Source organism: Macrobrachium rosenbergii, chromosome 49, assembly GCF_040412425.1.
Source record: "Macrobrachium rosenbergii isolate ZJJX-2024 chromosome 49, ASM4041242v1, whole genome shotgun sequence".
Classification (NCBI taxonomy): Eukaryota; Metazoa; Arthropoda; class Malacostraca; order Decapoda; family Palaemonidae; genus Macrobrachium; species Macrobrachium rosenbergii.
In genome coordinates, this window is record NC_089789.1 from 28,836,106 (window position 1) to 28,848,605 (window position 12,500).

The 12,500-nt window shown below is 37.5% G+C and overlaps 1 protein-coding gene and 1 long non-coding RNA gene across 3 annotated transcripts in view; one reads left to right on the forward strand and one right to left on the reverse strand.

Annotated features, from left to right (window-relative positions):
* The window catches only part of LOC136832217 (uncharacterized), a 106,937-nt gene that overhangs the window by 16,095 nt on the left and 78,342 nt on the right, over nucleotides 1-12,500 (forward strand). The window lies entirely within an intron of this gene.
* Nucleotides 1-12,500, reverse strand: part of LOC136832216 (peroxidasin homolog) — a 44,214-nt gene that overhangs the window by 9,323 nt on the left and 22,391 nt on the right. For both annotated transcript variants that reach the window (XM_067093047.1, XM_067093046.1), the window contains exons 2-4: nucleotides 12,330-12,500; nucleotides 2,673-2,821; nucleotides 794-871 (exon numbers count right to left, since the gene is read on the reverse strand). The exon at nucleotides 12,330-12,500 is cut by the window's right edge. In XM_067093047.1, the coding sequence (XP_066949148.1) occupies nucleotides 794-871; nucleotides 2,673-2,821; nucleotides 12,330-12,393 (291 nt within the window). In that variant the 5' untranslated portion in view covers nucleotides 12,394-12,500. The remainder of the gene's footprint in view (nucleotides 1-793; nucleotides 872-2,672; nucleotides 2,822-12,329) is intronic.

Sequence of the window (12,500 nt, forward strand, 5' to 3'; positions counted from 1 at the left end):
TTCCTGATTTCTGCATTCTCTGTTTACACCATCTACCTGGTTTCTTTTTACCCACATAAACTGACTCCTGCTCTTACCTACTTTCCACTTTCTTCTGAAAATACTTCTTGAATCTTTCACTATTTCCTGCAGGGTGTCTTCACTATCTCCAGTCAACCATGTATCATCTGCAAACGTCAACCACTTCACGACCCAGTTTATTATTTATTATCCCATAAAAAACTCATCCTTGGATTTTGCAAACCCTCCGTATTCTTCCTCCATTTCATAGTCTTTAGTTCCTTGCTGTTCTCACTCTCTTCTTATCTAGCTCACTTATCTTAGTTACATGCATAGCATCAAGTCCACCTTTTCCTCTCCTAAAACCTCTCAATATTCGCTTTTTCCAGCCACTTCTCTTCTCACCATTTCATCAAGCAAATTGCTCCTTCATTTGCTATGCTCTGAGACATAATCTCACAAACTCTTCTCCTCGACATTTTCTCTCTCCATATTCATAAACATTCCACTTTGAGAACCATCTATTTCACACAGGCATTACCCTTCCTGAACGCATATCCTCAGGACTTACCCCCTTTCACATTGTTCTTAACTTTTTTCTAACTCGCATTGGGATCGAACCCAGGTGCAGAAGTAGTTGGGCTCCATTTATTTGTATGACCTGTGTGGATCAGCTTGTAGCGCCATTGTCTTTCATTTAAGAGTCCTGGATGCGATCCCAATGTAAGTATGAAGTTAATTTCTACTGCATACAAGATTGTTTGTTCATTATTTCCTATACTGACCATCTTACCTGAAACCTTTCGTCGGCCGAGTAGGTTAAGACACCCACTGTCAAGATGTGGAGATCTCTCCCACGCATCCAGGTAACCTGCAAGGCGAGTGTCTCTTAATAATTGAAACAATATTAGCAAGTAAAAAATCTAAATATCTCTGCCTCTCCTTTGGTTTTGAGTTTGGGAAAACTACATACTTTTGACGTTGCTACGACCTTCAAGATAGAAAAGAATATATACACATATACATATATATATATATATATATATATATATATATATATATATATATATATATATATATATATATATATATATATATATTACGAATGTTCAGGGCCAAGCGACGGCCAAAAGTTTTTCCTGTCTTTAAGGCCGTATATATATATATATAGATATATATATATACATATACATATATATATATATAAATTTCTATATGTATGTATATATATATATATATATATAAATATATATATATATATAAATATATATATATATATATATATATATATATATATATATATATATATATATATATATATATATATATATATATATATATATATATATATATATATATAAATGTTTCAATGTTTCTTCTGTCCCGGATCTGCCATTTGTTAGCTAAGAAGAGAAAGCAACAGAGAGGGGAAATTACCTGAGTGTTAATCAGACAACACAGAAGCAGGGAGAAAGTGCCAGGTGTCCAGGAAGCTTAAATAATTATGGCTGATGACGCTAGGAGACAATCAAGCTTTTCAATTTCCCGGTTACATATATGCAAAAAGTACAGGTCTACTCTTTTGCTGCCTAATGACTATAGGAAGAATAATATGACCTGGCATTGTGTATAGTAAGTTTCAGTTACATTTGGGATAACAATTTCCCAGTTCAACCCGTCAGGCTAGCCGCTCATCCGTTGACTCTGTGGAGCTTTGGAACTCGCTTCCCTCTTGCGTTTTCTGTGACAGTTATAATCTTCCGTTCTTCAGTATGTAGGTCAAGTCTATCGTTTTATCATTGTTACCCTCCACTTTTTCCTTGCCTTTTTTATTGTCTTCTTTGTACGTGGGCTAGGTAAGGGAGTTCATTGAATATATAACAAACAAATTCATCAGAGGTTATGTAATTTTTTTTATTTTTCTTTACTTTTCTTTGGTCGCTTCAGTTCATTGGAGCTAATAATAGGTATTTTGAATGGAAAAGCTTTTAATTATATGGCATTCAAGAAAAGCATTGTTCTCAAATTGCAAAAGCATTCTGGGTTGCCATTATGCACTGGTGTTAGAAGAGAGAGAGAGAGAGAGAGAGAGAGAGAGAGAGAGAGAGAGAGAGAGAGAGAGAGAGAGAGAGAAAAGCCACATTCTAATGAGTTTTATAGTCGAGTAAATATTATCTGGTCCCCTACACTACAAGAGAGAGAGAGAGAGAGAGAAAGAGAGACGTCAAATTATATCCAGTTTCATAGTATAATAAATATTCTGATCCCCTACACTGCAAGAGAGAGAGAGAGAGAGAGAGAGAGAGAGAGAGATCATTTTATAATAGCTTTGTAGAAGAATAAATATTCTCTGGGCCCGACACTGCAAGAAAGAGAGAGAGAGAGAGAAAGGTCACATTATAATCAGTTTTATAGTAGAATAAATATTCTCTGGCGCCCTGCACTGCAAGAGAGAGAGAGAGAGAATCACATTATAATCAGTTTTATAGTAGAATAAATATTCTCTGGCTCATACAATGCGAGACAGACAGAGAAAGGAGACATCAAATTATATTCAGCTTCATAGTAGAATTAATATTCTCTGGGCCCCTACACTGCAAGACAGAGAGAGAGAGAGAGAGAGAGAGAGAGAGAGAGAGAGAGAGAGAGAGAGACTGAACGTCCATGCCTACCGATCTCTCCCCCAGCATGTGAACTCTGCAAGGGAGGTAGGCCGTTTGCCCCGAGAGCACCGTCAAGTTCGAGGGTGAGGTCGAGGTGAAGTATGGCCTCGGCCTCTCGTTCCACCATCTCTGGTTTATCCCTTGATGCAAGCAGTACCCTGCAAAGAGAAGGACAGAGAATGTAGTCAAGGACGAGTAACTAACATCCTCCTTGGCAAATGGTTTGGGTTATGAGGCGTCCCCGGATAAACGTTTGATGTTGCCCTTTATTTTCGGTGAGAAACGTTTAGTGTTTGTTGGGTCTTATGACAAATGTTTGGTGTTTATTGGGTCTCATGATAAACGTTTGATGTTGCCTTATTTTCCGTGAGAAATGTTTGATGTTTGTTGGGTCCCATGATAAGCGTTTGATGTTGCCTTATTTTCCGTGAGAAACGTTTGGTGTTTGTTGGATCTCATGATAAACGTTTGATGTTGCTTTACAATCTTCAACAAAATGTAATATTGTTCCCTTGGCATTTTTAAATGTATTTTACATGGATGTTTTGTGTTACTGTGTTTGCCTTAAGAAATGTATTCTTTTATGCTGTTTCAGAATAGATGTTCGGTGTACTATGTTATAGTTTTACTTGGGAAATGTTTGTAGCTATGATGTGTAACGAGGTCTATAATTTTCACTAGGAAATATTTCTAGTTGCTGTTTGATATCTAATATGAAAGATAATGGATGGATTATTTCCTTTGGGAAGTATTTTCAGTTATGATGTGTAACATCATTAATATTAAATCCATTATTTTTTTTTTAATGTCTGACTCATCCTGTGTTTCATGACAGATGCTGATGTCGCTAGGCGACAGCTGTCAACGACAACAGCCATAAATATCTAAAATCTTCGGAAAATAATAGCAAATTAAAGCAAAAAGTCTTGCGAGACATTTTTTGTTGTGACAGATATATATAGAATCTTATTATACTGACCTAAAAGTATTCTGCGTCAATTGGAACACCATAAGTAGTTCATCTTCTGGAAATATTGATTTTCAAATCTCCGAAGATAGGATTTAGTGCGCCGTTAAATTTTCCAAGTCATTTCATGCCCACAGGAAAGATTTAAAATTACCTTATGCTTCACTAACCATGTTAAAGATTATTACATGTCCAGTGAAAAGATTTAAAGACACTTCATGTCCAGTGACACGGTTTGAAAATAGCTCAAGTCCCACAAATAATTTTTAAAAGATTTTTATGAGCTTTTTAAAGAACTTCATGTCCTCTTGTGCCCCGCGAAAAAGGTTTTAGAGCATACATAGCCATATGATGAAAGTGATACATTTTATTTCGCGTTGAGGTATTTGTTGTATAATAGAAATATACGAATTCATGTTGTTATGGTGTTCCCATTAAACATTTACCTTAAATAAGCTTCGATGTGAACACGAATACACACGTGTTCACAAAAAATCAAGTCAAAGGCTGTCTTGTGGTCTGTCGCTAAATGAAGAGCTATTTGTGTTATTTTTCCTTTTCTGTTTTGAAGTATGAAACATCTTTTAAAGTTATACGATTACAAAATGACTTTCAGAATAAGGTCAACGTATTTTTCTTTAAACAACAAAATTTAATATGAGTACTGTAGAGAATAGGTATGTATGTATATATATATGTATATATGTGTGTGTATATATATACAATATAATATAATATACATATGTAATATATATACATACATATATATATTTTATTGATGAAGCATATATTAATCTTGTATGTCTGTATGTATGGATGGATGGCTGTAAATTCACATGAATGATTTTTGAGTCACTCGAAATTTCTCCATTTTCGTAAATCAAAATCACTCTTGCATGTGATTAATGAAGAAAAATAGATATTTCATAATTACGATTATAATCTAAGCAGTCAATCCGATATTAAACCTTAATCTCGAAGTTTTCACTCCATTAGATGATGACAAAATAGCGTATCACCAAATGGATTTTTTAGCCTCTGGATATTTCCAAAGAGTGAAACTGGAGATTTGAACGAATGGTGGAAATTGTCAGCTGAGCTTTTGAACCGACGAAAAAGCGAGAAATGCTTATGAGGTGGAGAAGGAAATTTATGTGGCGAAAAAATGTTATGCGATGGAGAGGAAAGGTTATGTGGTGGGGAGAGGAGGCTGCGTGATGGCGAGGAAAGGTTACGTGCAGTGAAAATAATGTTATGTGATGGTGAAAGAAGGCTGTGTGATGGCCAGAAAGGTTATGCATAGTGAAAGGAATGTTATATTATGGTGAAAGAAGGTTATATGATGGTAAGAAAAGGATATGTGGTAGGGACGCAAGGTTATCACATGTCGAGAAAAGGTTATGTGAATGGAGGAAATGTTATGTGGTTGAGAAGAAAGGTTATCACATGACGAGGAAAGGTTACGTGCTGTGAAAATATTGTGTTGGTGAAATAAGGTTATGTGGTTGGGAAGCAGGGTTATCACATGACGAGGAAATGTCATGTGATGGTGAAAGGTTACGAAAAGATGGGAGAAGGTTAAGAGAAAGCGACGAAAGGTTACGTTACGTGTTGGAAAGTGAACGAAGGTTGAGTGACTGAGCGTGAGAGATACTGAGAGAAATATGCATGCAAGACGAACAATAAAGTTAACCTATATAATGGGGTTATTGGAGAAGGAACCTGAGAGGGAAGTAAGGGAATTTCATAAGGTAGGGAGTGAACAGAGGCTTCCAAAATAAGACCAAACGTTATTGTTGGGGGACAGGAAGTTATAAGTAAAAGACGAAGCTCGCGAGGGGAAGAAGGATGGATCCACACAAGACTAGGAGGGTAGCTTATGAGGAGAGGGCCAGAAAGCTTATTATGGGGTACGAGGGAAATTAATAAGGAAATACCTATTAGCCGGGGAGGGATGAGAGATGCCTTCAGGCTGGAAAGCTAAACATCAAGAGTGAGGGGAAGTCTTCCCTGGCATGTTCTTGATGCTGAAGTAAATAAAGTCTGAAGGATGCTGTGTCATGCACCACTGCCTCAATTTTTCCGACTTGTCTTGCTGTTCTCGTGAATATTAATTTGTCTGTTCAGTCTTATTTATATTTTTGGTCTTCATTTGTTAATTTCTTCTGGGTTTTCTCTTGCATATATTTTTTTATAGTTATGATAATTTTGGAGGTAAACTTGTCATGAATAGCAAAGGGAACCAAATCAGTCTAAACTAATAGGGGTTAGGTAGAGGTCGACCTTTGAAAAATACGAGACAGAGAACACAAACAATAATTCTTTGTCCTGCTAGACATGTTGACATTATTGAAGTTCACAGGCGGTGGCAACAACTGAACAGAAAAAGTAAATAAAGAAATTGTATATACAGTATATGTATATATATATATATATATATATATATATATATATATATATATATATATATATATATATATATATATATATATATATATATACATAGCTCATATCAAGTTATTTATTATATATATATATATATATATATATATATATATATATATATATATATGTGTGTGTGTGTGTGTGTGTGTGTGTGTGTGTGTGTGTGTGTATACATAGATATACATACATACATATACACTTTGATACGAGCTGTATGTAAACGACTCACGAAATCTAGCTTTGAAGAAAAGGTTGCGAGGGGTGAGGAAAGAGAAATGTCACTTGGGCCGTAATTGCACTCAACCCGGATCGCCTGAAATGTTGATGAGAGCTGTTTGAAGTTTTAATGGTTCCCTCGACGACATAACGTTGTCAAGGCTGTATGGAGTTTAATTATGCAAGCTTCGTTGAAGGTCAAATGTGAATGAAAGACTGACAGAAGAAAATCGGAAATGTCTGTCGTTTATAGGGTGGCTGAGTTGAATTTTTTCGTATCTGAAGTCCGTACTTTTAGTTTTCTGTAAAAGAAAACTATTGTGACGGCTTCGTCTGGCTGTCCCCACTTTTTCTGTCCTCCCTCAGATCTTAAAAATTACCGAGGCTGGAGGGCTGCAAATTGTTATTTTGATCATCCACCCTCCAATCATCAAACATACCGAATTGCAGCCCTCTAGCCTCACTAGTTTTTATTTTATTTAAGGTTAAATTAGCCATGATCGCACGTCTGACACCGACATAAGTACCAGCAACACAGTTCACCATCGGACTGTGGCTGAGTTTCATGGGCCGCGGCTGAAATGTTCTTACAGCATTATACACTGTACAGAAAACTCGATCGCGCCGAAGAAACTTCGGCCAATATTTTACTTGTTTATATTTCATTTTAATTTTGGCTTTGTATCACTTATTACTACCCTTATACAATTCAACTTGTACTTTAATATTTTACTTACATTTTTATTTATTTATTTATCTGTTAATTTGTTAATTCATCTGTTTTTTTTTTTCTAATAATTGATCTCCTCTTTCTGTACTTCTCATTACCTTCTGTTACTTCCGAATGAACAACATAATATTCTTTGGAAACTTGAATTTCAAGTCAGTGGCCTTTTGGTAGGCTTGTTCCATATGAATAGGGTTCATCTTCTGAATAATAATAATAATAATAATAATAATAATAATAATAATAATAATAATAATAATAATAATAATAATAATAATAATAATAATAATGAACACCATATTCTTTGGAAGCTTGAATTTCAAGTCGATGGCCCCTGTGGGTTGGTTCCATATGAATAGGGTTCATCTTATGAATAATAATAATAATAATAATAAACAATAATAATTTAATAAATAATAATAAACACCATTTTCTTTAGAAGCTTGAATTTCAAGTCAATGGGCCCTTTGGTGGGCTTATTCCATATGAACAAGGTTCATCTTCTGATCAATAATAATAATAATAATAATAATAATAATAATAATTCGTTTGTTATTTTGTAAACCGTTGAGCTGGATTTGAAGCTTCCATAGAATCAAAGTGATTTACTGACAATGTGTCTTTCATCAGCATGTCTCGGTTGGTTGCGTTCTATTCGCATCTTGTTGCTGTGATGGTCTTTCATGCTGAATTAGACACGAAACTCAAAGGCTTTTCTTTCTTTAAGGTTTATATTTTATTTCTACTACGTTGTTATTTCAGCGTCGTCTTTTATTATAGACTACTCAATGTGAATATCTTTAAGTTCTTCCATGAGACGAAAGGTTTTTATGAAAGGTGCGTTCTTTTATCATTGGCTTTTGCATTTGAAACATCCATAAATTTTCCCATGAAACGGGAGGTTTTTGTAGAGGGCGCGTTTCATCCGTAACAGGATCTCATCATTTTTTAACGCTGACATTTATGTTAAATGTAAAGTCGTCTCAGATGTTACCAAGAAGTTCCTCAGACTTGAACAGTGACGCTAGACTCTGATGCATTTTATGTAGAGGCAAGATAACTCTTTCACGTACTGGAGAACCCACAACGTTAAAAAAGGACGGTAATAAAATAGTTTGACAGTAACATACTGTAAGGTCGAGACTACTCTAGTCCTGGCTCTAGAAATGTTACATACGTTACTCGAACTAAGATGCTTCTATTCTGCATACGTATATGAGGGCCAGTTGACAGAGAGGCTGGGCAGGGGCTGAATAAGGGCCAGTTGTCAGAGGCTGGGCACGGGTCCCTCTTTCAGCCCCTGCCCAGCCTCTTACAACTGGCCCCCATATAAGTATGCAGAATAGAAGCATCTTAGTTCGAGTAACGTACGTAACATTCCTAAGGTCGGTATTTGTAGTCTCGACCTAATAGTATATTACTGTCAAACTATTTCATTACCGTCCTTTTTTTAACGTTGTGAGCCAGTTAGAGAGGCTGGCCAGGGACTGAATAAAGACCAGTTGTCGTAGAGCAGCGGTTCTTAACCAGGTGTGGGGGTCTGCGAAGCCGGTTCCTAAGGGGTGCGAGGATGCCTATGAATAATTAAACATAAATATATTTTTATATGCGCATTATTTTTTCTGCAAAAAAACAAAAACAAAATCAAAAACAAATAAATAATATTATTATTATTTATTATTATTATTATTATTATTATTATTATTATTATTGCTACAGCAGTGCTCTGAGCTATAGATAAATCTACACGTAATTTCCTACTGAATTGGCAACGTTGCAACAGACTCGTGTACAGGATACACGTGGTATTTTAGCTTTTTTTATTTTTTATTTCAGCAATTCAGGGGGTGCGAGAACTGACTGTTGATTTGAAAGGGGTGCATACATTGAAAAAGGTTAAGAACCACTGTCAGAGAGGCTGGGCAGGGGCTGAATAAAGACCAGTTGTCAGGGGCTGGGCAGGGGCTGAATAGTGGCCAACTGTTAGAGGCTGGGCAGGGGCTGAATAAGGGCCAATTATCAAAGGCTGGGCAGGGGCTGAATAAGGGCCAGTTGTCAGAGAGGCTGGGCAGGGGCTGAATAAGGGACGATTGTCAGAGGCTGGGCAGGGGCTGAATAATGGCCAGTTGTCAGAGAGGTTCGGCAGGGCTGAATAAGGGTCAGTTGTTAGAGGCTGGGGAGGGGCTGAATAATGGCCAGTTGTCAGAGAGGCTGGGGAGGGTCTGAATAAGGGCCAGTTGTCAAAGGCTGGGCAGGGGCTGAATAAGGGCCAATTGTTAGAGGCTGGGAGGGGCTGAATAATGGCCAGTTGTCAGAGAGGCTGGACAGGGTCTGAATAAGGGCCAGTTGTCAGAGGCTGGACAGGGGCTGAATAATGACCAGTTTTCAGAGAGGCTGGGCAGGGGCTGAATAAGGGCCAGCTGTCAGAGGCTGGGCAGGGGCCTGAATAAGGGCCAGTTGTTTGTCAGAGGCTGGGCAGGGGCTGAATAATGGCCAGTTGTAAGAGAGGCTGGGCAGGGGCTAAATAAGGGCCAGGTGTCAGAGGCTTTGTAGGGGTTGAATAATGGCCAGTTGTCAGAGGCTGGGCAGGGGCTGAATAAGGGCCAATTGTCAGGGGTTGGCAGGGGCTGAATAAGGGCCAGTTGTCAGGGGTTGGGCAGGGGCTGAATAAGGGCCAATTGTAAGAGGCTGGGCAGGGGCTGATTAATGACCAGTTGTCAGAGGCTGGGCAGGGACTGAATAAGGGCCAGTTGTCAGAGAGGCTGGGTAGGGGCTGAATAAGGGCCAGTTGTCAGAGGGTGGGCTGGGGCTGAATAAGGGTCAATTGTCAAAGGCTTTACAGGGGCTGAATAAGGGCCAGTTGTCATAGGGTGGGCAGGGGCTGAATAAGGGCCAATTGTCAGAGGCAGGGCAGGGTCTGAATAAGGGCAAATTGTCAAAGGCTGGGCAGGGGCTGAATAAGGGCCAGTTGTCAAAGGCTGGGCAGGGGCTGAATAATGGCCAGTTGTCAGAGGCTGGGCAGGGCTGAATAATGGCCAGTTGTCAGAGGCTGAGCAGGGGCTGAATAATCACTAGTTGTAAGAGAAGCTGGGCAGGGGCTGAATACTGGCCATTTGTCACAGAGGCTGGGTAGGCGCTGAATAAGGGCCAGCTGTCAGAGAGGCTGGGTAGGGGCTGAATAAGGGCTAGCTGTCAGAGAGGCTGGGTAGGGGCTGAATAAGGGTCATTTGTCAGAGGCTGGGGAGGGGCTGAATAAGGGCCAATTGTCAGAGGCTGGGGAGGGGCTGAATAAGGGCTGTTGTCAGAGAGGCTAGGTAGGGGCTGAATAAGGGCCAATTGTCAAGGTCTGGGCAGGTGTTGAATAATGGCCAGTTGTAAGAGAGGCTGGGGAGGGGCTGAATAATGGCCAGTTGTCAGAGGCTGGGGAGGGGCTGAATAAGGACCAGTTGTCAGGGGCTGGGCAGGTGTTGAATAATGGCCAGTTGTCAGAGAGGCTGGGCAGGGGCTGAATAGACCGTAAGTCTAAAAATGGCATTTATGACCCATGAGGTATCGTTGTTAAACGCAAAAATAAATACAGAGATATACGTGGCGCTTTATGGATATCTAAAGTGTTAACGGTGCTAAGCCTGGATAAAAGAGAGGTTGAGCTTAAGTATTAAGCTCCTGCCTTGTACAAAAAATACACACACACACACACACACACTGGAAAAAAGAAATTAGCGTTACCGAAACTTGCAACAAACCTTAGCGGTTAAAGTGCAATTGATAATGGGTCTTCGCCTAGGCAGAAAGACAACGAAGTGAAGAGGTAAAATATTCGAAATCAATTCTGGTAAAAAAATTTTCTGAGGAAGATGATACAAAGCAATCCGGTAGTCTGAATTCATTGCAGAGGATTTCGTTCAAAGACCTCGGCTCGAAATAAAAAAAAAACTTTATTATGATTCTAGAAAAAAATGCTGATTAATGGAATATCTGTAATAAAATAAGTAATTCTACTGTGACATGTAAAAAGAAAACGTTAACTTCATTATCAGATCATGATTAAATTTCAGGAATATTTTATCCTGAAAATAGAATTTCGTGATCAATCGTTAACAGGCAGTGTTTTCTCGTCAATAATTGACAAATTAGGCCATACAAAGAGGCGTCGTTTAGAAAAGGAATCCAACACTATTAGAAATTAGAAAAACTGGGCGGGAAAAAGATATTATTCATAGGGCAGTTTAAAAAATAATAAAAACTACGGAAATTAATTACATATATTCTGATAACGGGAAAGTAACTTAGCATAAGAAAAATTTAAGTTACAAAAACGTCGACAGTAGAATAGTAAAGAAACTGAATTCTGAGTAAATCCAGATTTTAATGTATGGTTAACTGAAAATCTTGAGACCAGAAACAAATGGCTGAGTAAAAAATAGCAATTCTATCAAAAGACATCAACATAAACCAACAGTAATATTTGTAGGAGTAAAACGACTCTTCCGCATTATTATTATTATTATTATTATTATTATTATTATTATTATTATTATTATTATTATTTATTAACACTGAAAATTGTAAACAATCAACGTCCATATGTGGAAAAAAAGAAGTTATGTCAAATAGGTAAATAGAACACAATACAAGAGTTAATTAAACAAATGGTGGGAAAACATCAAACAAATAAAAATGAACATATACTAAACACAATGCCTGTTAGAAAAACTAAACCAATGATATCTGTTTCTTTAAAATACTCTCGGAGTTTCTTGTAATTATTAAATACAAATTAATAAATAATAAAGAAGTATAATTACAAAAATGAATTTTAATAAAAAAAATTTAGCAAATAAATAAATAAAATTGTACAAATAAGGATCCAAGTCCAGAGCTGAAAAAAAAAAATTAAAAATTGTCTAAAATGTCGTATGGAATTGATCAAAGCTCCTCTCCTAAATTTTATGAAACAATAAAAAGACCCATTCCTGGACAGGAGAGGCAAAAAAAAACTGTTAAAGAAACTCGTTCAATGTCCGTCGTGTCGCCAGAGTAAAGGAAACGGTAAAGTGACCGAATTTCGAGGCTGGATGCAAAATAATGTATTTGTTCAATAACCCTGTCGGAAAATATGAAACAATAAAAGGCTTTGCCCCGAGGCTGGGTGTAAGAAAAAACAAAAAAAAGGCTATTTTAACTCTAAAGGGAAATTGCTTTGTGTTCCTTGCCGAGACATATGAAACTATTAAATGCCCAAAGCCCATGGCTAGACTTTAAAAAAAAATTATCCTGATATTGAATGGAAAATGTTCAATATCCTTACCTGAACTGATACAAGCAAGGAAGCAGAGGCTGAAGGTGACTGTTACTCCACTGTAGAGGGTCATTTTACGCTCTTCCACTGGATGTAGTTTATTCACAGCTTTTGGTTTACTAGTAGTGATATTTTCACAATTGCTGGTGTTGTTCCATTTTCCTTTCTTAATTTTTCCTC